We start from the raw sequence: 27,745 nt of genomic DNA on the forward strand, positions 1-27,745 counted from the left end.
CTTTTTATTCTCTTTCTCTGATTAGCACCATGACAAATTTTACTTTGGCTTTCTGGGGATGGTGATGGAGTGGCCAGTTTTAACTGTGGACCCCAGCCTAAAGTGAAAAAGATCTCTCATTATACTTCCCATCTTGAGTGGACTCTAATCATTAACTTCTCTCTCTTTGCCCAGCAAGGCCAGCTAAACCAAAGCCCAGATTTTTCTGTACTAGCAAATGCTGTAGGGCAAAAGTGGCTATGGGTTCTAATGCTTTGCTGACTTCTCTGGTGTTTGATTTCCTTTAGATTTTGGTCTGGTAATTCTGACTATATTGAAAGCTCTTTAATACTTTTAAGGAGATAAAAAAATTTTTTTTTCACCTGGAATTTTTAGTTGTATTCACATGACTTGTTGGTTAATGTAACTGTTACCTGCTGTTAGTGGAAATGGAGGTCCTCTTTAATTTTAGGAGAAAAGTTTTTGTTGTCCTTATTAGAGATATGGGCTGGATACAGATGTTTTTCATACTTTTAATGGGAATTGATCTGGCCAAGCCCTGTGAAAGCACCACAGTCAGAATTTCCTAGTCAACCTTTAGCAGTGTGATAACTGAAAGAAGAAAAATGGCCCTGTTACATGCTAGACAGCTCAAGTACAGTGTTTTAGTTTGTAATCAATCTCTGTCATTGGTTTTTCGTTACTGAATTCTGTTATGACAGCCATCCAGTATGAATTAAAAGAATTCCATTTGACATTTGACATTTTAATAAAAGGTAGACATGCAGCATTTAACAAAAGCTGCCAGTGAGGGTGTATGAGACAGTGATCAGTGTTGAAAGCACTCACTTTAGCAGGGTCAGGCAGGGTTGGTGTTCACTTTCTTCTGGGGTTTGCCACATGCCTAATGGCTGGTGGAGATTGATGAAAGCAGGTCCCTTTCTTCACTCATGTCAGTTGGAACTATGCAAGGGTCACTGCGTGAATCCAGATTTGATCTTATGTGAATGGCTGGCTTTATTAAAGAGATTCTGTGAAAGGAACTCTGATTCCCAGTCATTATTTTTGTCAGAAGGATTTGGTTAACAAATAAGATCACTTTTAAATAATGTTTGCTAATAACTCTAAGTTGGTAGTAGTTGGAAAAAAATGATGCAAAATGTGTCAGTTTTCTGTAAAGGATTTTCTCTGTAACCCTCTATAGACTTTCATCTTTAAAGTCTGAAAATGAAGTATTTTCAGTCTTCTCTTCTGGACTCATACTTTCTGGATGACTGGAATATTTGTATCCATGTGAGCTTCTGCAGAGACCTTGCTATGTGCTGATCATATTCAAATGTGGGCTTGGTAAGAGCAGAAGAGTTTGTATATGGAATTACCTGTCCTGGGTTACCTAATCCAAACATGCAGTGATTTTTCATGATTTCCAGGTTTATAGTACATCTGATGGTGCAAATGAATTAGTGTTTACATTATATGTAAATACAAAATGTATAAACTTATTCTCTCCTAATAGAAATGAGGCATTTTTAACTTGCTTTGGAAATAATAACTTATGCCTTTGCATAGTAGTTGTTTGCAAATCTTCCTCCTAAACGCTAGGAATAATTTTCAGGTAAATGTATGGTTCCTAAAAATATAGCAGTTATCATTAGAGAGTGTTAGATTTCAAGTGACAGAATCTTACTTCCAACTTCAGTACTGCTTAAACAAAATAAGAAATTTATTAGATCATGTAGTTGGGACACTAAGACACTAGAATGGCTCATAGGGTCAAAAGATGAGCTGCAGATACCAGGAACTCAAGGTTTAGAACTGCTGTCAGTATGATTATGATTCACTTATATTCATCTTTCTTGCCTCCTGTCATCCATCCATCCTGCTCACATTTCTGCTTTTACCTCCATGGCTTTGTTCTTCAGAAAGCCTTCTCCATGTGGTGGGAAAGATGCCTGCTAATATCTTTAAATTCATTTTCAACCTAGAAGGTCCAAAGAAAGAACTTCTCTTTCCCAGTGTTCAGCTATCATTCAAGGGAAGAATTCCAATTGGCATTATCAGGGTCACATGTTCATACCCAAGAACAGTCAGAGTATAGGAGAACAGGATACTATGATTGGCCAGGTCTGCTTACCCCTTCTGGACAGGACAGTGGGTTCTTATAGGAAGACAGAGAATGGGATGGGGGGAATTATACTGGAGATCCCAAAGAAATCCTTTACAAAAGTAGATTGTTAAAAAGCGTTAAATACTGTTAAAGAGTATTCCTTATTGAGTACGCATTCTTGAATACAAGTAAGATAAAAAGATTTGAGAAAATAATCCACTATAAGGGGATCCACAAACTCTTTATACTCATATGAGAAGATATTTTCTCATGTTAGAAAATTCCATAGAAATGTTGACTATTATGTGAACTATATTTGGCCAGTGGAAATGAAAATTGAAAAAGACTGTAAATAGTTAAATCCAAATAATTCCTCTGTATAAATGAATTATATAATTTAAAAAAAAGTCACACACACACGCACACAAAAGGAAAATTCCATAGATTAGAGGAACTGATACAGCACACTAGAGGAGAGGACAATTGAATTAGGGATTGTTGTGTTAGAAAAGAAATTAATACACCCAAGATTTTCCTTTGCTTACATTTCTTCCACAAAGAAGTCACTAAGAAATGATAGACTGTAGCTTTTTTAAAAATTATTTTTTAGTTTTGCTAAGCCAGCAAGAGTGAGCCATTTCATCTGTTGTTATTAAAATAAGCCCTCATTGATTTAATGGTTAGATCCAAAATAAGGGATTTTAGTTATCAATAAGTGGTAATTTCAGTATCAGTTCTTCATTGCAGCAAATTCATAAATATGCATTTGTTTATGAATATTCTGCAATGAAAATAATATGAATTGACTAGCATTAATACGGATATAAAAATAGATTACCTTGAGTGATGTATGTGCATGTGAGTTGAAGCAAATTCTCCAAATGAACATTCATCATGTGTAATATCTGTAGAAACCAAAAACATTCTCACTGTGCTTTTGCAAGCCTACTGGTTTTTAGACTCTGGTGGTAACAGAATCAATGGCATATAAATTAGAAGTTATTATATTTTAGTAAGGCAAACATGGATTTAAAATAGCTCATCTGCTATATTTAAATTAGTATATCTGACAAAATGAACAAAACAAAACTGCTTTTACAAGTTATGGTCTGGAAACGTAACTCTCAAGTTGTTTATGCTATAGTAATACATTACAAATAATAGGTGGACTGCAATTATTTATAAGGAATTCACTTTGTCAGGAGACTGTGGCCACAGCATACAGCTCAGATGACACTTGTGTCAAAGAATATTAATTGGCTCAGATAACTCAAAAGTTCCTGGCTGGATCTGAGGATTCAAGTGATGTCATCAGAACTCAGTCTCTCGGCACTGCTTTTATTTGTGTGGCTTCGTTCTCAGCTTCCCCCCTCATTGGGTGCTAGAGGGCTGCCAGCAGGATTAAGCTCATATCTCACTTCTCAGCAACCTCAGTGGAAAGAAAGCATGCCTCTTTTTCAGCAGTTGCAGTAAAGTCAGAATTAAGCCTCATTGACTGATTGGTTTGACTGGGGTCATTTGCCCTGTCCTGAACCAGTCACTACGGCCAGGGAGGTATGATATTGGGGTAGGCCACTCCCGGATTGGAGTAAGGAGTGGGGTGTTTTCGTAAGCAAAAATGATATTGATCCCAGAAGAAGGGTGAATGGATGCAGGGTATTAAAAATCAATAAATATTTGCCAAATGATTCTTTTTTAAAATGAAGATATCCTTGAGAAAGAAAACAGAATAAATGATTCAGTGATTCAGATGCCCATTAATCATTCAACAAGTATTTATTGTCTCCATGCCTGTCACTATATTAGGCATATATGCTAGTGGTGAGCACAATGGTCGAGGTCTCAGAACACATGGAAGTTGCTCTCTGGTGGAGAAGGCAGACGTAAAAATCTAGTTACACAAACAATTTACTTATTATGTGAAAAGTGCAATTGCTATGGGAACATATAACAAGGAGCCTTCAGGGAGGTCAGGAAAGGCTTTCTAGAGGCAGTGTTGTTTCAACTGAGACCTGTAGGATGAGTCTAAGCAAGGGAAAGGGGGTGGGATGGAAGGAGAGAGTTTCAGAGATTTTTACCTCTAAGTAACCCTGTAGTTTGATCAGAGGAACTGGGGAAACCTGAGAACCTAGACAAAATGGGGACAGAGTGTACCAGTAGGGCTAACGGACTTGGAAGGAGAGGCTGAGTGTTCCAGAGACAAGAGCTATGCATTTCACTATGTCATCTGCGGGTGTCTGTGATAAGTGAGTCTCATAATCCAGATCCATACATGGGTCAAGACTTCCTGAAAGAAGATCTGGCTAAAGCTCAGAGAGTCTCAATTTTAATACACCTTTTCAAAAAGTTTTGCTTTTCTGGGTTCTTCAAGTGAGAAGAGGCTGGAAAATATGCCCTTGGCTGCTTGACAGACAAAAATGTTTACTATTGGCCATTAAAGTTCTGCAAGTAGCTATTCAGTGTTAACACACTAAGTGTCCATCTAAGCTAACAGTGATTGTATCTCAACCTTTTACCTGAAATGAAATGATATTGAGACATCAGCTCTGTATATCTTAGATTAGTGGCATGAATGGGTTATCCAGGTAATTACAGACATCTGAGCATCTAAGTAGACTTCTACCAGTCCTGGACACTCTTTGTATTTTGCTTAATTCTTGCATTTTATCTTCAAAGTTTCAAAAAAGTTGGACTTTTGGAAAATTCTTTCGGCCTGGGTTAGGATTTCTCCCCTTATACCGTCTACACTCAGTAAATGAGGATATCTGCTCCTAAGAATGGTAGACTAGGTAATACAGGTCTACCCTCTTGCTGAGGGCAAGTAGAAAAACTGGACAGATTATAAACAAAGGCCTGCTTCAAGGCACTAGAAGGCTAACAAATAGTGAAGAGGTATCATCCAATAAAGATGTTAAAAAAAAAAAAAAAAAAGCTATCAGACCAGATCCTGGGGGAACAGCAACCCAGGGAAGTGAGCCCCAAACTTGGCGCCCCTGAGAGCACATGCAAATTCCAAGGAAGAAGCTGAGAGACTAAGAGGCTGGGCAATCTTTGTGGGCTAATGCAATGAGGATTGGTGCCCAGGGTCTGCAAGGATACAGGGAGCCTGGTGAATCCTTTCCCTTTGGGTTTGGACCTTAAAGGGCTGCCTCAAAGGAGTAGGGATGAACTAGAAGTCAGCCCATGAAGCCAGATGAAATGAAAAAATAAGCCTGGGCCAAGACATTTGTAAAAGCCTGTAACTGAACAAAGGGCTTGCATCTCGAAGGACTTTCATCAATCAATAAGAAGAAGACCACCCAATAGAAAAAAGTCAAGAGAACTGAACAGTTCACAAGTATGAACTGTTACAAAAGGGACATCCAAATGGCCAGTAAACATGTGAAAAGGTACTTAATCTCATTAGTAATCAAGGAAATGCAAATTAATACCACAGTGAGCTATCATGACACACCCACCAGATAGCTGAAATTTAGGTTGCCAATAGCAAGTGGTAGCAAGGTCAGGGGGCACCCAGATCTCTCATACACTGCTGGTGGGAGTATAAATAGGCACAACAACTTTGGAAAACTGTTTAGCATTATCTACCATAGTTTAAGATATGCATACCCTATGATCCAGCAATTCCAATCCTAGATATATATGCTGCTGGTCCTTGTGCACAGACGTATACAAGGGTGTTCATAGCTGCATTATTCATGATAGCCTTGTGAACCCATTATTCATTTGGGCTGGGAACAACCCAAATGTTAACCAGTAGTAGAATGGATTAATAAATAATAGCACATTCAAACAGTGAACTATTATACTTAAATGAAAATGAACAGACTATAGCTAAACGCGACAAAACAGATACATAAATAGATCAAAAGAATCCAGACACAAAATATTACATGCTGTGTGATTCCATTGTTCTAAATGTTAAAAGCCAGGCAAAACTATAGTGTTTAGGGGTACATGCTTAGGTTATAAATGAAAATCAAGGGAGTGATTTCTACAAAAGTGAGGACAGTGCTTACCTTTAGTGGGGAGGGAGGGCTTAGTGATTAAGAGGGGGTTTGAGGGGGTGCTGGCAGTGTTCTGTTTCTTTAGTTGGGTGATCATTACACAGATGTTCACTTTGTAATAATTAATTCAGCTGTACATTTTGGAGACATTTTTCTACATGCATATAATATTTCACAATAAAATCTTTTAAAAGACCATATCACTTTATCTTTTATCCATCTCAGTGAAACTAAAAGCAGAATTTATGACATACTCAATCAGATTGCAGCAGTGCTTTTCACTTAGAGATGTGACAAAGCCTGAATGTGGGCAGACAGGCAAAGTCAAAGTCAAAATCGAGTTTGATTTCTGGGTGTTTATTACTAACTTTCATTTTCTTTCCTTACGATTTTACTTATAATTAACTAATAATACAGTGGCTTAGCGTATAGTAGACACTCTATTATTTAAGTATTTTTAAAATTTTATTTTTGGCTGCATTGGGTGTTTGTTGCTGCACACAGACTTTCTCTAGTTACAGCGAGTGGGTGCTACTCTTTGTTGCAGTGCGCGGGCTTCTCATTGCGGTGGCTTCTCTTGTTGCGGAGCAGGGGCTGTAGATGTGAGGGCTTCGGTAGTTGCAGCACACAGTCTCAGTAGTTGCGGTGCATGGGCTCAGTAGTTGTGGTGCATGGGCTCAGTAGTTGTGATGCGTGGGCTCTAGAGATTTGGGGAGAGTGTTGCCTTTGGAGAGGGCATGGAAGCTCTGTTCCTCTTCCCCATACCTTACCCTGTGCATCTCTTCCATTTGGTTGTTGCTGAGTTATATCCTTTTATAGTAAACTGGTGACCTAGTGAGTAAAATGTTTCTCTGAGTTCTGGGAGCCGCTGTAGCAAATTAATTGAAACTGAGGCCGGGGTCTTGGGATACTCTGATTTATAGCCAGTGGGTCAGAGCACAGGTAACAAGCTGGGCTTGTGACTGGTGTTTGAAGTTTGGGGGCAGTCTTAACCAGTGGAACACTTAGCCTGTGGAATTTGATGCCATCTCCGTGTAGATAAATTACTTGCTGTTTTGGGGAACACCCCTCCTGCCCCTGCCACAAACATGCACACACAAACACGCATGCATGTTGGAATTGGTGACCAGAACAAAATACAAAATACATATTTATTTTTCTTTTCTTCAACCTGGGTCAAATAAGAGGATTCTTTCTGAAATTTCTCTCTTTTATCTACCTCAGATATATGTCACACATTCTGCAGACAGATGTTTTCAGGAAGTAGTTCAGGGAGAAAAGAGCAGAGGCCAATGTGAAACCTATGAAACCTGAAGTCATCCAATTTAAAAGAGATCAAACAAATAGAAAACCAAGGAGCATAACAGCTTTAGAAACAGTAGAAAACCAGAAGAAGCGCAAGATTAAAATATGAAAATTAATCCTTTTACTCCAAGTGCCTAGAGAACCTGTCACTGACAACAAAAGTCATGTTGCATTTACTTGAGCATTTTCTGTAATTTTTTTTCTTTGATATTTTCCTGCTAAAATGGTTCTTTGGGATAAAGAAATATTTATCAACATCCCAGAGTATAATTGCCCTTGCCCTCACTTTAGCAGTAGCAGAACTTGAAGACATGTGAACAGTTTCATATGCTCTTATTTATTTCCAGCAAGCAAGATTTAATTGAATGGAATTTCCATCTTTTCAGTTTTTTTAAACCAAACTTTTTGCTAATAACACTAAGAACAATTATATGCCAGGTACTGTGCAAAGTGAAGTACTTTACAAATATTATCTCATTTAATCCTCATAATAAACATATGAGGTGGATGTGATAGATAGCTTCCAATGATCCTCACTTCCTGGTATTTACGTCCCTGTGTGGCCTCTCCCACACTGAATAGGGCTGATCTGTGTGACTAATAGATCTTGCATAAATGATGGTGTGTGACTTCTGGGGCACAAACTACATTGCAGCTTCTCCCATGGTCTCTCAGACTGCTTGCTCTGAAAGTAGCCAGTCATCACGCCATGAGGACACTCAAGCATCCCTGTTGAGAGGCCCATGAGGGGAGGAACTGAAGCCTCCCACCAACAACCAGGAACAGCTTGCTAGCTGTGTGAGTGAGCTATCTTGGAAGTGGATTTTCTAGCCCTAGTCAAGCCTTCAGATGACAGTAGCCTTTGCTACCATCTCTGACTGCAGCCTCATCAGAGACCCCAAGCAAGGTTCTCTTTCCTGAGTTATGTGGGAATACATTTTCCTCTGAAAGAAGGTACTCTGTCATACATACTGAACACTTATTTAACTAGATTCTTAGGTAGAAACACTAGAAGGAGCTGGAGGTTGACATTTAAATGAAGGAAAAAGAGGAAAATAGTTCCTCTGTGAAATGTTTTAGCCTAGTGAAAATTCTCTTTTATTGAGTGCAATTTAATATTAAATTCAATTCAACGAATGTTAACTGAGCCCCTTCTATGTGCCAATCACGCATGGTCTGTACAGCAAAGAAGCTTACATTCTGGAGGTAGATGCAGGCTGGTAAGCAAATAATTACTGTACAGTGTATTGCATTCAATAATAGAGGCATGTGCAAAGGACAAAGTGATTGTCACTCTTTGAATGCATTAGGGAAAGCCTTACTTCTGGGGACCCTTGAGATGAGTTTTGTAGGATGAATAGAAGTTTGCAAGGCAGACAAGGATAGGGATGTGAGAAGAAAGTATGAGTCTATAAAGGTATAGAGGTGTGAAATAGCCTGGCACATTTGGGGATTGTGAAAGTCATTTAATTAATTACAAACATTTATTAAATATGCATATGTATGAGGCCCTGTGCCGGATATGGGAAATACAGTGATAAGAAACACAAAATTCCTGTGCTCAAGGAACTTACAGTCTCAAGGCAGAAGGAGATGAATAAATAACCATGATGGGGTGAGCATGAGGACCTGTGAGTTCATAAAGAAGGGGCAGCCTTGGGTAGTCAGGGAAGCCTTTCTGAAAGAGGTCACATCTGAGTCTGGAAAGACAAATGGGAGTTAGTTGGGGAGAGAAGGGGAGGAGGGGAGAAGAAAGGCATTCCAGGTGTTATGTACAAGTCTGGAGGTGTGTGAGCCCCTGAGACTTTGTGAATTGCGAGTTGAGCATAAAGTGCAAGAAGGGCAGGTTCCTGAGATGGATGTCGTGCTGAGAAGCTTACAGAGTATTCTGGACTAAAGGATTTTAGGTAGGGAAATGACATGACCAGATTTTCCCTTTAGAATAGTCACTGTGGCTGCTGGGTAGAGAATGGCCAGGCTATGGGGGTGGGGTGGGGTGGGAGTGGGGACACAATTCTGGAGTCAGGGAGGTCAGTTAAGAAGCTGTTGCAGGGCTTCCCTGGTGGCGCAGTGGTTGAGAGTCCGCCTGCCAATGCAGGGCACGTGGGTTCGTGCCCCGGTCTGGGAAGATCCCACATGCCGCGGAGCGGCTGGGCCCGTGAGCCATGGCTGCTGAGCCTGCGCGTCCGGAGCCTGTGCTCCGCAATGGAAGAGGCCACAACAGTGAGAGGCCCGCGTACCGCAAAAAAAAAAAAAAAAAAAAGCTGTTGCAGTCACCCAGGCAAGACATGAGAGTGACATTAACAAAGGAAGGCAGCAGGGATGAAAAGGAGTAGATGCATTTGTGAGATGTCAGGAGGTAGATCCTCAAGGTGGAGGCAGAATAATGTCACCATCAAGAGTGTGGACTCTGGAACCAGAGTGACTGGTTCTCCTCCCACTTCTACCCTTTACTAGTGTGGAAACTGGAGCAGGTTACTTACCTTCTCTGTGCCTCTGTTTCCTTATCCGTGATATGGGGAGAATAATACTACCCACATCTAGGGTTGTTGTGGCGACTAAATGAATACTTATAATGTATAAGTACGGCACATAGTAAGTGTTCCATAAACATTTAGTTATTATATGATTGATAGGAGGAGAGAGAAGTCATAGGTGACTCTGGGCATGGGCAATTGTGTGAATCATGATTCCATTCACAGAGGGATACAGAAGAGAGCAGGCCTGGGGGGCATGCTGGGCTTGAGGTGCTTGTGGACACCCAAATGGAGACATCTTGTAGGCGTTGGAGTCTATGGAGTGGAGCTCAGAAGGGATCTGGGTGGGATAAATCCTCTAGAACTGCAGGGAGGGCATGAGCAGGGGCATGAGAAATAGAGAGAAGGACTGAAATAGTTGTTGAGATGACAGCTGACAAGGGAAAGAGATCGGGAGGTAGAGGCCCCAGTGGAGGCTGGAGACCCCGAATTTGCAGTCACATGATCTGGACCATTGTGTGGTTTTCTCCAGCAATCCTAACAGCCTGTTAGTATGAGAGAAGAGTTGAACAGCTAGACTGACCCAGTGTTGGGCTTTTACTGGCTGTGATGGCAAGACTTGGAATCAGGACATTGACGATATTACTAAGAAACTGGAGGATAGGATCAACTGTGAGGTCTAGGCTGGAGGGGGAAGAGTGAAGATGACATGAGAGGGTAGAGAGAGCCATAGAGAGGCTAGGAGATGAAAGAGCATAGGATGCTGGAACCAGGTATATTGGGAGTATCAGAATGAGAGAGAGTGATTCTATGGAGAGAGGGTGCCCTCTCCACCCCCCACCATGGTGTTTGTTATTATTTTTAGATTTAAAAAGTAGTACATGTTTTTTGTAAAAAGTTCGAACACTTTAGACAAATCCATTTAGGAAGTGGAAGTCCCTTATTCTAATAGTTTCTTATAATTTTTGGTGTTCATTATTTTAAATGTATTGTTAACAGTTTAGTATATACTCTTCCGTATTTTTCTGTGCATTATTTCTTAGTATTGTTTCAGAAATGGAATCATATTATACGTATTGTTCTGAAACTTGCTTTTCTTCTAATATACCTTGGCTATAATAATTTCTTGTACATTTAATCTTTGACAATGGGTTATTTATTTATTCATTGTCCACAGTGATTTTAATTACTGTTCAAAAATTTTCCCTGTTATGACTTTTGGGTAGATTGAGAGGCTTTTCTTTCTTCTTTTTTCCTAAGAATTTTTTTTTAACATACAGAAATCTGTACATAATTAGTATATACTACTTGATACATATGTAGATAAGTATACACCCATGAAACCATTACCACAATCTATGCCGTTAGACCTATCCATCACCTCCAAAAGTTTCCTCTGGCCCTCTTGTTCTTTATTATTATTATTATTAGTGTGTGTGTGTGTGTGTGTGTGTGTGTGTGTGTGTGTGAGAGAGAGAGAGAGAGAGAGAGAGAGAGAGACAAGAACACTTAACTCTTGCCCTCTTAGTACTTGAAACTTTGTACCCATTGACTAATATTTCCCCCTAGCCCCTGACAACCACCATTCCAGAGAGTGGGATATTTAAACTCAAGATTTTATTCGGATATAGAGCAGTATCTGGTGATGATAAGGTCTGGAAGGGCATTCATGGAAATGCAGATTGAAGTATAACGGAGGTGAGTGTTTTGAATGGGTTTCCAGCTCTATGGATGTTGCAGTCATCCAGAATGATGGCAGGAGTTGGGAAGAAAGGGAGGACAGTGACCCGGTTGGCAGAATCCTCAGTGTGTGAGTATGAGAATGTGAGTAGACAGAAGAGATGAAGGAAGGGAAGTGAGTATAGTGGGGCATGATTTGAGCCACAGTGGAGCAGCATGGGTCAGTCTGCAAAGCAGATGGGAACCAGGCAGGGAAAGTGTGAACTTACAAGGAGTGGGGATCAGGGAGAATAAAAGATGCAATTTATATATTTTAAAGATTTTATTTGGTAAGAATTGAAAGACTGAAGGCAGGTAGCCCTGCTGGGAGACTATTGTGGTCCTGGAAAAAATAGCAGAGCTTGGGGATGTGGATAAGAGAGATGTTTGCAGGGCCGACAGGACCTAGTGACTGATAGCACTGGCGTGAGGGGGCAGGAGAGTTGAGGGTGATTCTCCAACTACTGGTTTGAGAAAATGACAGTGAAAACTAAGATGATAAGAAACAGAGGATGAGGAAAAACAAGGACTTATGTGTACGTGTATGTGTGCAGGGTGGAAAGAAATATAATGACTATTTAATTAAAACATAATTCCATGAGTTTGTGAAGTTAATTTTAAAAAATAAAAATTTATTCTAGATTGAAACTGAAGATTTGGAGATATGCCTAGATGAGATAGTAAATGCCCTAGTAAAAGTATTGTTGTCCAGACCTTTTTAGTTAAAAAGTTCTTTGGTTCATGGGTTCTTTTACCGTACTTTGACTGGAGGGAGGTCTTTAAAAGCAGGATGTTAAGTTAACCCATGAATTACATGACTCAAGGCATTCCAGGGACATTAATGCATGGATTTAGTCCTGTGTTAGATATTGGAGCAGTGGGCTAGGTGATTATCATTTTTCATGACACTCCTGAATATTGACTCTGTCTAATTTACTAGACAATGGTTCATTAGAAATTCACAAGCATCCATTATACACAAGGCACTATACATTACAGTCTCTACCTCAAGGAGCTTGTATTAATATTGGAATAAGCACGTACATAATTGCAAAGTAGAATGTTTTAGATGTTACAAGAGAGGGAAGAAGTAAGGTACTGGAAGGTCAAAGAGGCTGAACAATCACTACTGCTGGTAGGATTAGAAATTGCTTCGATAAGGAAATGACATTTGAATCAGGAAGTAATCTGTGCAGAGGTAAAGAGAGGACATTGCAGACAGAAGGTGCAGTGTGAACAGTTTTAGGGAAACATACCTTAACCATTGTAGATACAGAGCTGTAAAAGCATGATCCAAGTATACTATAGGCTGGAGTTGTAATATAGTGCTATTTATCAGGAACAAAAAAGGAAAGTGGTCAAGATTTTTAAAGTAATTACATCAGTTACAGAAATAAATGAGTTTTAATAAAAAATACCTGGGTAATCAGATTTTAATGCAATAACTACTCTGTATTCTGGTATGATAAAAGGACATGCTATTTCTATTTTGTTGAGATAGAGTGGCCAATTTAAGTTACAGCATAGCTTATGAATACATCTTTTCATACTTGGGGTAAATTCTCCAGCATCAAAGGATATGTACAGTTTAAAAAAATTGCCTAATGAAGTTACTGATTTACATTCTACCTGTAGTGTATGAGAGTGCCCATCTTCACAACATCTTCATAAATAATGAGGTTTTTTTAAACATCTTTATTGGAGTATAATTACATTACAATGTTGTGTTAGTTTCTGCTGTATAACGAAGTGAATCTGCTATATGTATACATATATCCCTATATCCCCTCCCTCTTGCGCCTCCCTCCCACCCTCCCTATTCCACACCTCTGGGTGGTCACAAAGCACCGAGCTGATCTCCCTGTGCTATGCGACTGCTTCCCACTAGCTATCTATTTTACATTTGGTAGTGTATATATGTCAGTGCTACTCTCTTACTTCGTGCCAGCTTACCCTTCCCCCTCCCCGGGTCCTCAATCCATTCTCTATGTCTGCGTCTTTATTCTTGTCCTGCCCCTAGGTTCATCAGGACCATTTTTTTTTTTTTTTTAGATTCCATATATATGTGTTAGCATATGGTATTTGTTTTTCTCTTTCTGACTTACTTCACTCTGTATAACAGACTCTAGGTCCAACTTCACTCTGTATGACAGACTCTAGGTCCATCCACCTCACTACAAATAACTCAATTTTGTTTCTTTTTATGGCTGAGTAATATTCCATTGTATATATGTGCCACATCTTCTTTATTCATTCATCTGTCGATGGACACTTAGGTTGCTTCCATGTCCTGGCTGTTGTAAATAGTGCTGCAGTGAACATTGTGGTACATGTCTCTTTTTGAATTATGGTTTTCTCAGGGTACATGCCCAGTAGTGGGATAGCTGGATCATATGCTAGTTCTATTTTTAGTTTTTTAAGGAACCTCCATACTGTTCTCCATAGTCGCTGTATCAGTTTACATACCCACCAACAGTGCAGGAGGGTTCCCTTTTCTCCACACCCTCTCCAGCATTTATTGTTTGTAGATTTTCTGATGATGGCCATTCTGACTGGTGTGAGGTGATACCTCGTTGTGGTTTTGATTTGAGTTTCTCTAATGATTAGTGATGTTGAGCATCCTTTCATTTGTTTGTTGGCAATCTGTATATCTTCTTTGGAGAAATGTCTGTTTAGGTCTTCTGCCCATTTTTGGATTGGATTGTTTGTTTTTTTGATATTGAGCTGCATGAGCATAAATAATGAGTTTTGTCAGTCTTTTTCTTGCAAAACTAAACAAAATATAATTATAATTATACATTCACAGGAAGTTGCAAAGAAAGTACAGAGAGGTTTCATATACCTTTGACCTCCTGTTTCCCTCAGTGGTTACACCTTATATAACCATAGTATAATATCAAAACCAGAAAATCATCATTGGTACAATGTATGTGTATAGTTATATGTCAACCTATTGCATATGTAAATTTGTGTAACTTCCACCACGATCAAGATACAGAAAATTCATTTATTAGCTTCAGTGATAGCACTAGAAATTGAACTCATAGCTTATGAGAAGTGAAAAACTTGCTGTTAGCAGGTTACCTCTTATTTATCCCAACTTTGTAAACCTCAAGATTTTACCCATTTTATTTCTTCTTTATGTGTATTCTATCACCTCAAACATCTCCTTTATAGTCATTTTTCCCCACCCCCTGCCAACCACTGGCAACCCCTGATTCGTTCTTTATCTCTGTAATTTTGCCATTTGAGAATATTATATAAATGGAATCACACAGTATGTGAGCTGTTAAGAATGTCTTTTATCACTTCTTTTTTTCCCTGAGATCCGTAGAATTTGTTGTATATATTGATTGTTTCTTTTTATTGCTGGTAATATTCCATGGTATGGATGTACCACAGTTAGTTTCACCATTCACCTACCGAGGGACACTTTGGTTTTTTAAGTTGCTAAGAATAATCATGCACAGGTTTTTGTGTGGCCATACGTGTTCTCTGGGATAAGTGCCCCAGAATATGATTGTTGGGTTTACTCATAGGTTTACTTTTCCAAGAAACTGTCAAACTATTTTCCAGCAATAAGAGAACCAGTTTCTCTGCATCCTTACCAGCATTTGATATTTTCACTATTTTTAAAAAAAATTCCTGGAACATTATATTATATATCCATATAATGCTCATTAAAAATATCTCAATGTAAACCTTATCTTTAAATAAACAGCAAAGTTTTACAAAATCATTATAACAACTCATTATCATTAGTTTCAAGAACTGCTTGCTGGACTTTTTTGTTAAGTTAGAGGTCTGATTATACTACCAGAAAAATTTGAAGTTACTAATACTATTTTGATCCATATGCTTAAGAGAATAGGAATTCTATCATTCTATGATGAACCTTTTGTAGCTTTACTAAGGTATAATTGGTAAAAAAAAAAAAAAAAAAAAAAAAACCCACCAAAAAAACCCCTGCACGTATTTTATGTATATAATTTGATGAGTTTGGATATATGCATAGACCTGTGATACCATAACAGTCAAGGCAATAAGCATATCCAACACTTCCAAAAGTTTCCTTGTGTCCCACACTTAACATGAGATCTACCCTCTTAACACATTTTTAAGGGCACAATATCATATTGTTACCTATAGGTTGTTACCTATAGGCACTATGTTGTACAGCAGATCACTAGAATTTATTCATCTTACATATCTGTTTACTTTAGCTGTTTTGATAAGTAAGTGGTATTATTTACATGGTATTAATTTGCAGTCCCCTGGTGGCTAGAGATGTTGAACATCTTTTCATATACTTTTTTTTTTTTTTTTTTGCGGTACGCTGGCCTCTCACTGCTGTGGCCACTCCCGCTGCGGAGCACAGGCTCTGGACGTGCAGGCTCAGCGGCCATGGCTCACGGGCCCAGCCGCTCCGTGGCATGCGGGATCCTCCCGGACCGGGGCACAAACCTGTGTCCCCTGCATTGGCAGGCGGACTCTTAACCACTGCACCACCAGGGAAGCCCTCATATGCTTTTTAAAAAAAATTTATTTTATTTATTTATTTTTGGCTGCGTTGGGTCTTTGTTGCTGCATGTGGGCTTTCTCTAGCTGCGGCGAGTGGGGGCTACTCTTTGTTGTGGTGTGCGAGCCTCTCCCTGCGGTGGCTTCTCTTGTTGCGGAGCATGGGCTCTAGGCGTGTGGGCTTCAGTAATTGTGGTGCTTGGGTTCAGCAGTTGTGGCTCGCGGGCTTAGTTGCTCCATGGCAAGTGGGGTCTTCCTGGACCAGGGCTCAAACCTGTGTCCCCTGCATTGTCAGGTGGATTCCCAACCACTGGGCCACCAGGGAAGCCCCTCATATGCTTTTTGCTATTGATATATCGTTAGTGAAATGTCTCCATGTCCTTTACCCATTTTCTAATTGGATTGTGTGTTAGGCAGAATAATGTCACTTTTCTGCCGAATATGTCCATGTCCCAATCCCCCAACCCTGTGAATATGTTAATTACATGGGAGAGGAGAGTTAAGGTTGCAGATGGAATTAACATTGCTAGGCAGGTGACTGTGAGAAAGGGAGATTATCCTGGATTATCCAGCTGGCTCTAATGTAATAACAAGTTTCCTTAAAGGTGTAAGTGGGAGGCAGGAGAGGAGGTCAGAGTGATGTTGTGTGAGAAAGATTCAACCTGCCATAATTGGCTTTGAAGATGGAGGAAGGAGCCCATACGGCAAGGAAATGGATTCTCCTAGAGCTTCAGAAAGGAACACGGCCCTGCAGAACCTTGATTTTAGGCCAATGAGACCTCTGTTACACTTCTAACTTTCAGAATTTTAAGATAATAAATTTGTGTTGTTTCAAGCCACAAATTTGTGGTAATTTGTTGTAGCAGCAAGAACAAACTAATACAGGTTTGTTTTTTTTTCACTGTTTGGTTTTGAGCGGTTTTTTAAAAAAAATGTACTCTAGATATGAGTCCTTTGTCAGACATGAAGTTTACAAATATTTTCTTCCAGTTGGTTTCTTTCATCCACTTAGAAGATTCTTTCCAAGTACAAAAGTTTTTTTATTTTGATGAAGTCCTCTTTATTGACTTTTTCTTTTCTGCATTATGATTTTGGTGTCATGTCTAAGAACCCTTCACCGAACCCTAGTCTAGAAAATTTTCTTCCTTTTTTTCCTAAAAACTCTGTAGTTTTATATTTTACATTTAAATATATGCCCCACTTTGAATTAACTTTTGTGTAAGATGCGAGATTTGGATTGAGGCTTACTTTTTGCCTATAGAGCTCCAATGGCCCCAGCACCATTTGTTTAAAGGCTCTTGCTCTTACATTGAATTGCTTTTGCACCTTTGTCAAAAATCAATTTGGAATATTTGTGTAGGTCTATTTCTGAGTTCTCTGTTCTCTTCTATTGATCTATATCTATCCCTCTGCCAATACAACATAGTCTTGATTACTATAGCTTATGTAATAAGCCTTGAAATCAGTTAGAATAATTCTTTTCATTTTCTTCTTCTTTGTAAGTTTGTTTTAGTTATTCTAGGGCCTGTACCCTTCCATATAAATTTTTAAATAAATTTATCTTTGTTTAAATAAAAACTTTGCTGGTATTTGATAGGAATTAGTTTAAACTTGTGTATTAATTTGAGGAGAATTGACATCTTTGCTATGTTGAGTCTTCCAATCCGTGAACATAGATCTCCTTTTAATTAGATATTCTTTGATTTTTTTAATCAGTACTTTGTCGTTTTTAGCATATAAGTCCTGTATATGTTTTGATCAATTTACACCTACTTCTTTTTTGAAGGAGTGGCAGTTATAAATGGTATCGTATCTTAAATTTTGGTTTCCACATCTTCATTGTTAGTATATAGAAATATGAATGATATTTGTATGTTTATCTTATATCCTGTGACCTTGCTGTACTCACTTGTTAGTTCTAGGAGGTTTGTTGTAGATTCTTAGGGAATATCTGTGTAGACACTTATCCCATCTGCGTATAAGGACAATTTTATTTCTTGTTTTCTGCTCTGTATGCTTTTTCTTTCTTTTTTTCTTCTTATAACACTGACTAGAACTTGCAGTACTGTGTCTGATAGCCATGTTGAGAATGGACCTTCTTGCCTTGTTCCCAGTCTTTAGGGGGAAAGCATTCAGTCTTTTACCATTTAGTATGATGTCACCTGTAAGTTTTTTGTATACTTTCTTTATTGTGTTCCTCTATATTCCTTAGTTTTCTGGGAATTTTTATCATGAATGATATTGAATTTTGTCAGATGCTTTTTCTGCATAAATTGACATGATCATATGATGTTTCTTCTTTAGCCTGCTAATATTATGGATTACATTGATTGATATTTGAGTATTGAACTTGCCTTACATTCCTGGACTTAACCTATTTGGTCATGGTATATAATTTTTTTTACATATTGCTAAATAACTTGTTAAGATTCTGATAAAATTTCGTTAAAATTTTTAAATTTATATTCATGAAGGATATTGGTTTTTAGGGTTTTGGGGTTTTTTTTTGTACTTTCTTCATCTGGTTTTGTCTTAGGCTTCATAAAACGAATTGTCAAGTGTTCCCCTCTTTTCCATTTTCTGGAAAAGATTGGTAGTATTGGTGTTAATTCTTCTTTGCATGTTTGCTGTCATTCTCCAGTGAAACCATCTAGACCTAGGTATTTCTTTTTTTTGTGTGTGGTATGCGGGCCTCTCACTGCTGTGGCCTCTCCCGTTGCAGAGCACAGGCTCTGGACGCGCATGCTCAGCGGCCATGGCTCATGGGCCCAGCCGCTCCGCGGCATGTGGGATCTTCCCAGACCGGGGCACGAACCCGTGTCCCCTGCATCGACAGGCGGACTCTCAACCACTGCGCCACCAGGGAAGCCCAATATTTCTTTTTTTGAGTTATAAAATTATGAATTCAATTTCTTTAATAGTTAGAGTTATTCAAATTATCTATTCATATTAAATTGTTGTAGTATGTGTTCTTTGAGGAATTGAAGCAGTACATCTAAGTTGTCAAATTTATGAATGTGGAGTTGTTTATAGTGTTCCCTTATTATCCTTTTGATATCTGTATGGTTTGTCCTCTCCTGTTAAATTCCTAGTATTGGTGATTTGTGTCTTCTTTCTTTGCTAGAGGTTTGTCAATATTATTGATTTCTCCAGAGAATCAGATCTTTGTTGAATTAATTTTCTCTATTGCTTTTCTGTTTTTAATTTTATTGATTTCTGCTCCTATCTTTATTATTTCCTTCTGTCTGTTTGCTTTCATTTTATTTGGTGTTCTTTTTTCTGAACTTAGGAGCTTAGATGACACATTTGACTTTTACTGCTTTCTAATCTATTTAGTGTTATAAATTTCAACACTGTTTTAGCTACCTTTTCAATATTTTGAAATGCTGTGTTTTCATTTTCATTCAATTCAGTGTGCTTGTGGATTTCCCTCTTTGACTTATGTATTTATTTACAAGTGTGTTGTTTAGTTTCCAAGTGTTTGGAGAATTTTGTGTTATCTTTCTGTTGTGTGTTTCTGATTTCACAGTGGTCAACCAGCGCCCTCTGTATGATTCCAATTCTTTTAACTTTGTTGAATTTTATTTCTTGGCCTAGGAAATGGTCTATCTTAGTATATGTTCCTTGGACACATGAAAAGCGCATGCATTCTGCTGTTGGGTGGACTGTTCCATAAATATTGATTAAATCATGTTGGTTGTGTTAAGTTCGTCTATATCTTGTTAATTTTCTGTTTAGTGCTTATATCAATTGTTGAGAAAGAGATGTTGAAGTCTCCAGCTACAGTTGTGGATTTGTATAGTTCTTTTCATTTTTTGCATTATATAGTTTGAAGCTTGGTTCAAATCACATATTTTAAAAGTTGTTTGGTGCACTTATAATTATGATTGCTATGTCCTTTTGGTAGATTCAGCCTTTTACATTATATAGTGTCCCTCTTTGTTCCTGATCTTTTTTTTTTTTTTTTTTTGAAGTCAACTTTATCTAATATTACTGTAGCCCTTCTGGCTTTCTTTTGACCAACTTTTGCATGGTATACCTCTTCCATCCTTTTGCTTATAATCTACCTATATCATTATCATTGAAGTGATTCTCTTAATTCATAACTATCCTTCCTCTCTCTCTCTCTCGCTTGTGTGTTCATGTTTGCACACACACGCTCTTTATTACTTGAGTGAAGTAGGTCATTTTCCTATAACATTTTCCACATTCTAGATTTGGCTTAATTTTATTCTTACAGAATACACATGTTCCTGCATTTCTTGATCTCCTGCAACCTAGCTGGTAGGTCTAGAGACTTAATTAGATTTAGGTTTAGATTGTTGTTCATAGTTCTGCACAGGTGGTGCTGTGTACTGCATCACGTCAGGAGGCACATAATATGTCTGGTTTTCACTCTTTTAGTGTTAAGACTGATTTAGAGGGCTCTGGTGTTGTTAGCCTGATTGAGCCATTATAAAGTTCTTCAGCAACATCCTTTCTAATGGTTTTAACATTGATGAACCTTCGTTTCATTAGGGGCTGCAAATGGTGATTATTTTTCAGTCATTTCTTCTGCATTTATTAGCTGGAGTTCTTCTATGAAGAATGATTTTCCATCATCAACTATTTGGTTAACTTGCAATGCAATTTGTACAAAAATGGTACAGAATAAATGGTTGATTCTTCCCAGTTATTATTTCCAAAATAATTAGTCTGGTGCCTTAGCAACTTCCAAAGGTGACCAACGATTTTTTTTTTTAGTATCTTTTGAACTCCGAGTTTTAAAGACTAATCCATTGCAGACTTTTGTTTTTGTTTTTGTTTTCCCCAAATTGTCCTGTCTTTGGTGAATGGAAAGTCCTTCAAGTGGCTCTGGGCTCCTTAGATACAACCCTAGTAGCCTTTGATAATGTACTTATTTTACAGTATAATAGAATGTTCCAAGTTCATCTTATACATTTCATGCCCCAGACCTTGAATTACCCATTTCTCTAAGGAGTTATGGTTTCTTTTAGTGGGAAATGGTGTTTAAAGACCACATTATGTCCCTGGACTGTCATTGCTTACTTAGCTTTCTTTGCTTCTGGGGTCTTTCAGTAGGGAGGTTATTTAAAAGGAGAGAATAATCAAGAGCTAAAACTCAGATTTTCCATTTAAATTTAAGATTATAGGGTTTCTTAATATAAGAACTTTTTTTGTTTTATATTTTTAAAATGCTGAAATGCTTGGTTCCTAGCAATATTGATGTAGCTGCTTGTTTTTAAAATATTATTATTGATATTATGACCAACAATAAGACTACTATACAATGAAGATATATAGTCAAAAACCATGTTTTAAAGTTGGTTGGAATAATTGTTTGGTGTTACAACACCAATTTGATATACAGCAAGGTTTATTTGTTTCACTTTTCAACTTTTAATAATTGATTTTTCAAAATGTTTTAAAATGTATATTTTAACAACTTTATTGAGATATAATTCACATTCAGTTCAGGATACAATTCACCCATTTAAAGTGTACATACAATCCACAGTTTTTAGTATATTCACGAACACGTGCAATCGTCACCACAGGCAACTTTAAACATTTTCATCATCTCAGAAAGCAATCCCATACCTTTTAGTTAACACCCTTCTATTCCTTCATTTCTCCCAGCCCTTTGCAACGACTAATCTATTACTTTCTCTCTAGAGATTTTCCTGTTCTTGTCACTTCATGTGAACAGACTCATACAATATGTAGTTTTTTGTGACTGGCTTATGTTACTTAACAAAATGTTTTTGAGGTTTTTCCCTGTTTCTGTGATCCAAGAGGATGCTTCAGTCTCATCCTGGGTTCTGGGATTTTCACAAAGGTGTCTTGTCTATGGAGGATTGCTAGCTGGTCTTTTTGTGAGGGGGATTGAAGTTGGCAACCACCTATTCCATGATGGTGACATCACACTGCCTATATTATTTTACACTGTAATACTTATGTGTATTGAATATTGTATACTGTGATTGTATATGATTTATTGTTTTTCTTTATTTAGTATGTCTTCTTTGCTTTTTCTAAAATTACTTTTAGTATTTAGGAAGGTTTATCTTTATATTCAGTAGTTTCTTTGTATGTAAACCGTTTATAGTGGCCTGTATTGTTATCTATTACTGTATAACAAATTACCCCCAGATTAATAGCTTAAAACACTGAATATTTGTTTTCTCAGTTTCTGTAGGTCAGGCTTAGCTGGGTGCTTCCTACTCAGGGTCTCTCATGCATCTCCCGTCAAGCTGTTGTCCAGACTGCAGTCATCTTAAGGCTCAACTGGGTCTGGCAACTCTGCTTTCATTCACATGGTTGTTGGCAGGCTTCAGAAGATCCACTGCCAAGCTCACTCATGTCATTGCTGTCAAGGCTTGGTTCCTCACCACATGGGCCTCTCTATAGGTTTCCTGAGTGTCCTTACAATGTGGTAACTGGTGATTCGAGAGAGCCAGGCAGTGCCCAAGATGGAACTAATTTTCTTTATAACTGATCTCAGATGTGACATCCATCACTTGTGCTGTATTATATTTGTTAGAATACCTAAGCACAGCCCACACTCAAGGGGAGAGGATCATATAAATATATGAATGCTTGGAAACAGGTATCATTGACTGCCATCATAGGGGCTTTCTACCATAATTCCCTTAATTCTCCTTTATTCTATCTCGTTAAATGGTTTGATTCCTACCTAGTACTTACACAGTTGTTAATCTTTTCTACTTTTCGGCTGTCTTTCTTTTTTCTTTTCATTTAAAATTGCATCCTTTCTACTTTGTCAGAAAATATAACGTTTAAATTCTATTCTTCTCCTTATGTCTTCAACATTATTTTAATACCTGTACAACTAAATATATGAAATGCTCATCATCAGTCCTTTTGCTGAAATTCCCCAGTCAGCTTTTGGTTGGATGAAGCCCATCCTCTAGTATATTCTTCAGGAAGGGAACATGTTTATAATATTCCCTGGGCTTTTGCATGTTCAGAACTCCTTTTCTGTAGCCTCAGTGACTGAAGGAGAGCTTGGTTCCTTGTAAAATCCTTGGCTCCTGCTTTGTAAAGTCTTTGAAAAATGCTGCTCCTCTGTTTTCCCACTTCATGGCTTGCTTTTACAAAGTCCAATGACATCTAATTCTCTTGCCCTTGTACGTTATTTTGACTTTTTGCCTGGATGCTAATTTTTACAATTCTTTGAAGCCTAGTAGTTCTTCTAAGATATGACTCATAGTTGATCATTTTGGGTCAGTTTTCCTGGGTACCTACTAGTCCCTTTTCATTGGTTTTTTTTCTGGAATTTTTCTTGGATTATGGCTTTAAATATTAATTTCCCTCCAGTACTTTTTCTTCTTCATGGGCTCCAATTATAGCATGTTAGAACTTCTTTCACTGTCTTCTATTTCAATCATTTCTTTCTCTGATCTTTTCTCTTATTTTAAGATTTCATATTCATTTCTTTGGGTGTTTTACTGTTTTATTTCAGTGTACCTTATTACATATTCATCGTATCTATTTTCCTTTATGTACTGCTTTCCCCTCCATTTTGGTCTGGTAGTGCCTTATTGTCTTTTGAGCTTTTAACAATTTTAAGGTTTTTTATTTGACATTGAATCAAGCTTTTTTTTTTTTTTTTTTCCCCTGCGCAGGGTTGAACAACCTAGCCTGCTATTATTAAAAGTAGAAATCCCTACTTAGTCATAAATGGACTTCCAAAGTTGCAAGTGTCCTGCTAGAAGTATAAGGAAATATATGCAAAGGGGAGATGTCCTATTTCTTTGCTTTGGAGGTATTGGGTGGCTGTTGAATGCCTTGTTTATTACTATAAACTTCAAAAAAATTTTCACAAACTTCTTTTTCCACGTATCATCTCATACTGCCTTTTTCAATTCTCTGCCTAGGTGTGAAGGTTTTTGAAGCCTTATATTTATTGTGTTTGAAGGGTGCCATGAGAGAGAATTGTCAAATAAGCAGATAAAGTAGCAAACTATGAAGTATAGTTATTGAGCAGTTTTTGTTTATTTATCTGGAGAAGATAAAAGTACCAAAATATAGTAACTGCTTATGTTTTCATGTCTTCCCTGAGCTTAGTCCAGAATCACTTGCTTTTTCTAAAAGTGATCCTAGACTTCGGGATAAGGCTAAATCTAGACAGATTCATGGAATAGACTCTTACAGTTAAGGCATTTGTTCCAAGCATTGGATGTATTTTTGAAAATCGGTATTTTCTAAACCTTCGTATATTGGAAAAAGCTTCAAAAAATGTGACCTGTATTCAGGAGTTAACTGTATTTGTTCTAAAACTATTTCTTTTTCACTCTTAGGTATACAAAGGAAATAACTAAAAATGACAAGTAGAAGTCTTGAGGAGTCCATGGGGGCTGTTCATATGGGGTTAGTCAGAACGCTTAAAGGATTCCAAAGCAAGATTTTGCCACCCCTGAGTTCGAAGGTGGTTACAGAAGAAGAAGTAAATCGAATGGTAATGTATAAGAGAATTTCAGAGTAAAATACTTAATGCAGTCTTTCTCCTCAGAAGAATGACAGTTGCTACTTGACATTCTCAGAATATCAAACAGAATTACTGGCTGATAATATCAGTTTAGTTAACATGGGTAGATTGCTGCAGAGCATAGTTACCTTTTAAAGCTTGGGAAATTTTTGAAATTATATACATCAAAGTAGAGGCTTAAATTAAATTGCTTAAGTTAATCAGTTGAACTAAGACTATGCAAGCAAATTATTAAGATTTTCTAAATATTAGCTAGAACCTTAAGAAACTGTCATTTATGTAGTTCAAAAACAGTCAAATATCAGAATTTCATAGGTTTAACATATATAATCAATTACCTGTTGATTGGCAAGAGTTATTTTTGTTTGTGTATTTGTAGAACATAATGTATTAAACTGATGACTGTATAATATCTAGGAGAAATGCATAACTTTTTCTGTCCTTTATGATAGAAAACAATTACATTTTTAATGAATTATAATGATTTGGTGAGAATTGAATTATAAACTACATGCTATGGAAATATCAGTAACAATTTAAAGTGTTAAACATTGTGTTCACTGCATTTTAAAAACTAGTCTCAGGTTATGTTCCAATTAGAAAAATAAAATCTATCATCATTTTCTTTTGTGATTGTTCTTGTTTCAGCTTTAAAGTAACTCCTTACTTTTTGCTTGTAAGAGTTTATTTTTATTTAAATCACAACACAGCTGATACCTCATAACATTTTAACATTCTAATCTGTGTTCCAATCAAAAGGAATCTTAAAAGCTATATTAGAAATATGCCTTCATTTAAATGGATTCAATCACAAAAATTAAATGTGTAGGGAATTTGAAGAGCATTGATTTTAACCCAAGGCGAAATGAGTCAGCTAAATTATATGCCCCTGAATGTTTTAAGAAGTCTTGGCACATACTTAAGCATTAGGTTGCTGCCAGTGATCATAATCTCTTTGCATATAAAGTAGCCCTAGAACAAAGTGAACATTCCAGAACAACGATTAATAGTGATTGGTCTTGGGTAAGCCCTTGCTGGTTTATTTAAATGATTTTATTTAAATGATAGGTTACATTTTTTTCTCAAAACAGTAGAAAGTGTTAAAGAATTTTGTGTTCTTGTTTGGGTATGTGGATGTGACTGGCTGCTGGATCTGATGATTGACTTAGAGCTCTTTTAAAACAAGGTCTAAATGTGCTCTTACGATTTCTAAAAAGTTCAAACTCGTTCCTAAGCAGCACAGTCATACTTCCCAGATCCTTTACTTTATAAGATTTCTCTTTAACCTGATATAACATGATAAACACCCAAAAGCTTTACTTGCATGTTGTAACTTCATTTGAGAAATAGAAATATTTCAAGGAGGATTAGCCTCCTTAGCTCTGAAGCCCTTAAGTGATTTTAGAAACCTAGAGTTTTATGCTCTTCTGAGCATATATAAGCTCTTTGGTCATGTTCCCGTGCAATTTCTTGACCTTCCTCTCCCCTACCCCAGGTTCTTTTGTGTGATTCCTTCAAAATCATAAGGAAACAGCAACCACATATCCTTTCAAATTATTGTGCAAAGAGCTCAGAAGTGCACGGGTACTTCGCTTGTATTATTCAGTTATTTTAAACGTTTTATAGGGGAACTTAGTGGCATTCCAGAATTATTCTGAAAGCTGCAAACACAAATTATTCATTACTGGCACTTATGAAAGCACTTTTTCAGTATTACCATTTATGAATCTTTGGCTCCTGTTGCTTTAAATTCTAGCTGACTCCCTCAGAGTTCCTGAAGGAAATGTCCCTCACCACAGAGCAGAGACTTGCCAATACACGTGTGACGTGCCGACCACAGATCACTGAACTTTTAGATATGAGGGAAACAACATATCAAAAGGTAGCTGCTTTCTGTCATACTTGCATATAAAGTAGGTCCTGGAATAATGTGAATATTCTAGAACAATAAGAACTAAGCAGTACTTATTGTTCCTGGGCTAACTAATCCCTTATTAGATTTGTTTTATGTGTTCTTTTTCTACCTCTGTTGATCTTGATATCTATAATTTGATACAAAAAGAATTACACAATACAATAACTTAAAAAATATTTATTTATTATTTTTATTTATTTATTTTTGGCTGTGCTGGGTCTTAGTTGTGGCATGCGGACTCTTAGTTGTGGCATGCATGTGGGATCTAGTTCCCCAACCAGGGATCAAACCTGGGCCCCCTGCATTGGGAGCATGGAGTCTTACCCACTGGACCACCAGGGAAGTCCTCAACTAACTTTTGACTAGTCACATTTCTTCCTTAGCTACTTCTGGACACCATTGTTTACAGATTAGGAGTAATCCCAAGAATTATATTAACCAAGCCCAATTAGGTTATCCTCCTAGTGTAAGAAATCCCTCCTTACCTGAGCTGTCATAACTAGAAAGGAAGAAGGAGGAACTGTTTATTAAAATAGGCATTTTTGTCTATTCTGGCTGATTTCCAATAACAAATGTATCCTTTTAGTCTCTAAAGAATAGCTATTTTAACATGTTTCTGTATTCTCATGTAAACCATACATTCCAGGCTTTAGGAGTATATGTTTATAAAGTAGTTCTTATTTCCTACATTTTAATTAATTTCTTGAATTATGTGCTTCACTTTTTGCACAAATTATGGTATGAGCCTCCATCAGTTAAACTGCTGGAGATTAGCCTCCTCTCAAAGGGTTCCCAGCTATTCCTGAGGGTTTTTCAGAGTGATTTCCCACAAGACAAGTGAGTCCCTCAGGCTCTTTTGCTCTCCTTGGCATGCCATTGCCATCCCATAAAATTTGCTCTTCTTCTGAGCACTTCTAGCTTTAGCTATTCATTGTTTCCTCTCTTTCCCATAACACCCTCTAACTTTGAGAGCAGGGAACACAGCTTTCTCCAAAGCTAATTCATCCTAATTAAGGGCTAAATGCTCCTTTCCCAGAGCATAACTAAGACCAGACTATGTGTATTGTTCTGTGTGTACTGCTTGTGTGTGTGTTTTAATGTATTTTGATTCCTGCTATGAAGGATGAAGAAATTAGTGTACCACATCTCATCTTCTTGCCTCTGTCCTCTGTCAACTCAGTCGGTTATTTTTTCCTTTGTTTTCCG

The 27,745-nt window shown here is 37.5% G+C and overlaps 1 protein-coding gene across 1 annotated transcript in view; it reads left to right on the forward strand.

Annotated features, from left to right (window-relative positions):
* The window catches only part of HYDIN (HYDIN axonemal central pair apparatus protein), a 433,808-nt gene that overhangs the window by 66,886 nt on the left and 339,177 nt on the right, over nt 1–27,745 (forward strand). The window contains exons 3-4 of the mRNA XM_067720656.1: nt 24,437–24,594; nt 26,381–26,506. Coding sequence (XP_067576757.1) covers nt 24,460–24,594; nt 26,381–26,506 — 261 coding nt within the window. The 5' untranslated portion in view covers nt 24,437–24,459. The remainder of the gene's footprint in view (nt 1–24,436; nt 24,595–26,380; nt 26,507–27,745) is intronic.

The sequence above is a fragment of the Pseudorca crassidens genome, chromosome 20 (assembly GCF_039906515.1).
Source record: "Pseudorca crassidens isolate mPseCra1 chromosome 20, mPseCra1.hap1, whole genome shotgun sequence".
In the NCBI taxonomy this organism is placed as follows: Eukaryota; Metazoa; Chordata; class Mammalia; order Artiodactyla; family Delphinidae; genus Pseudorca; species Pseudorca crassidens.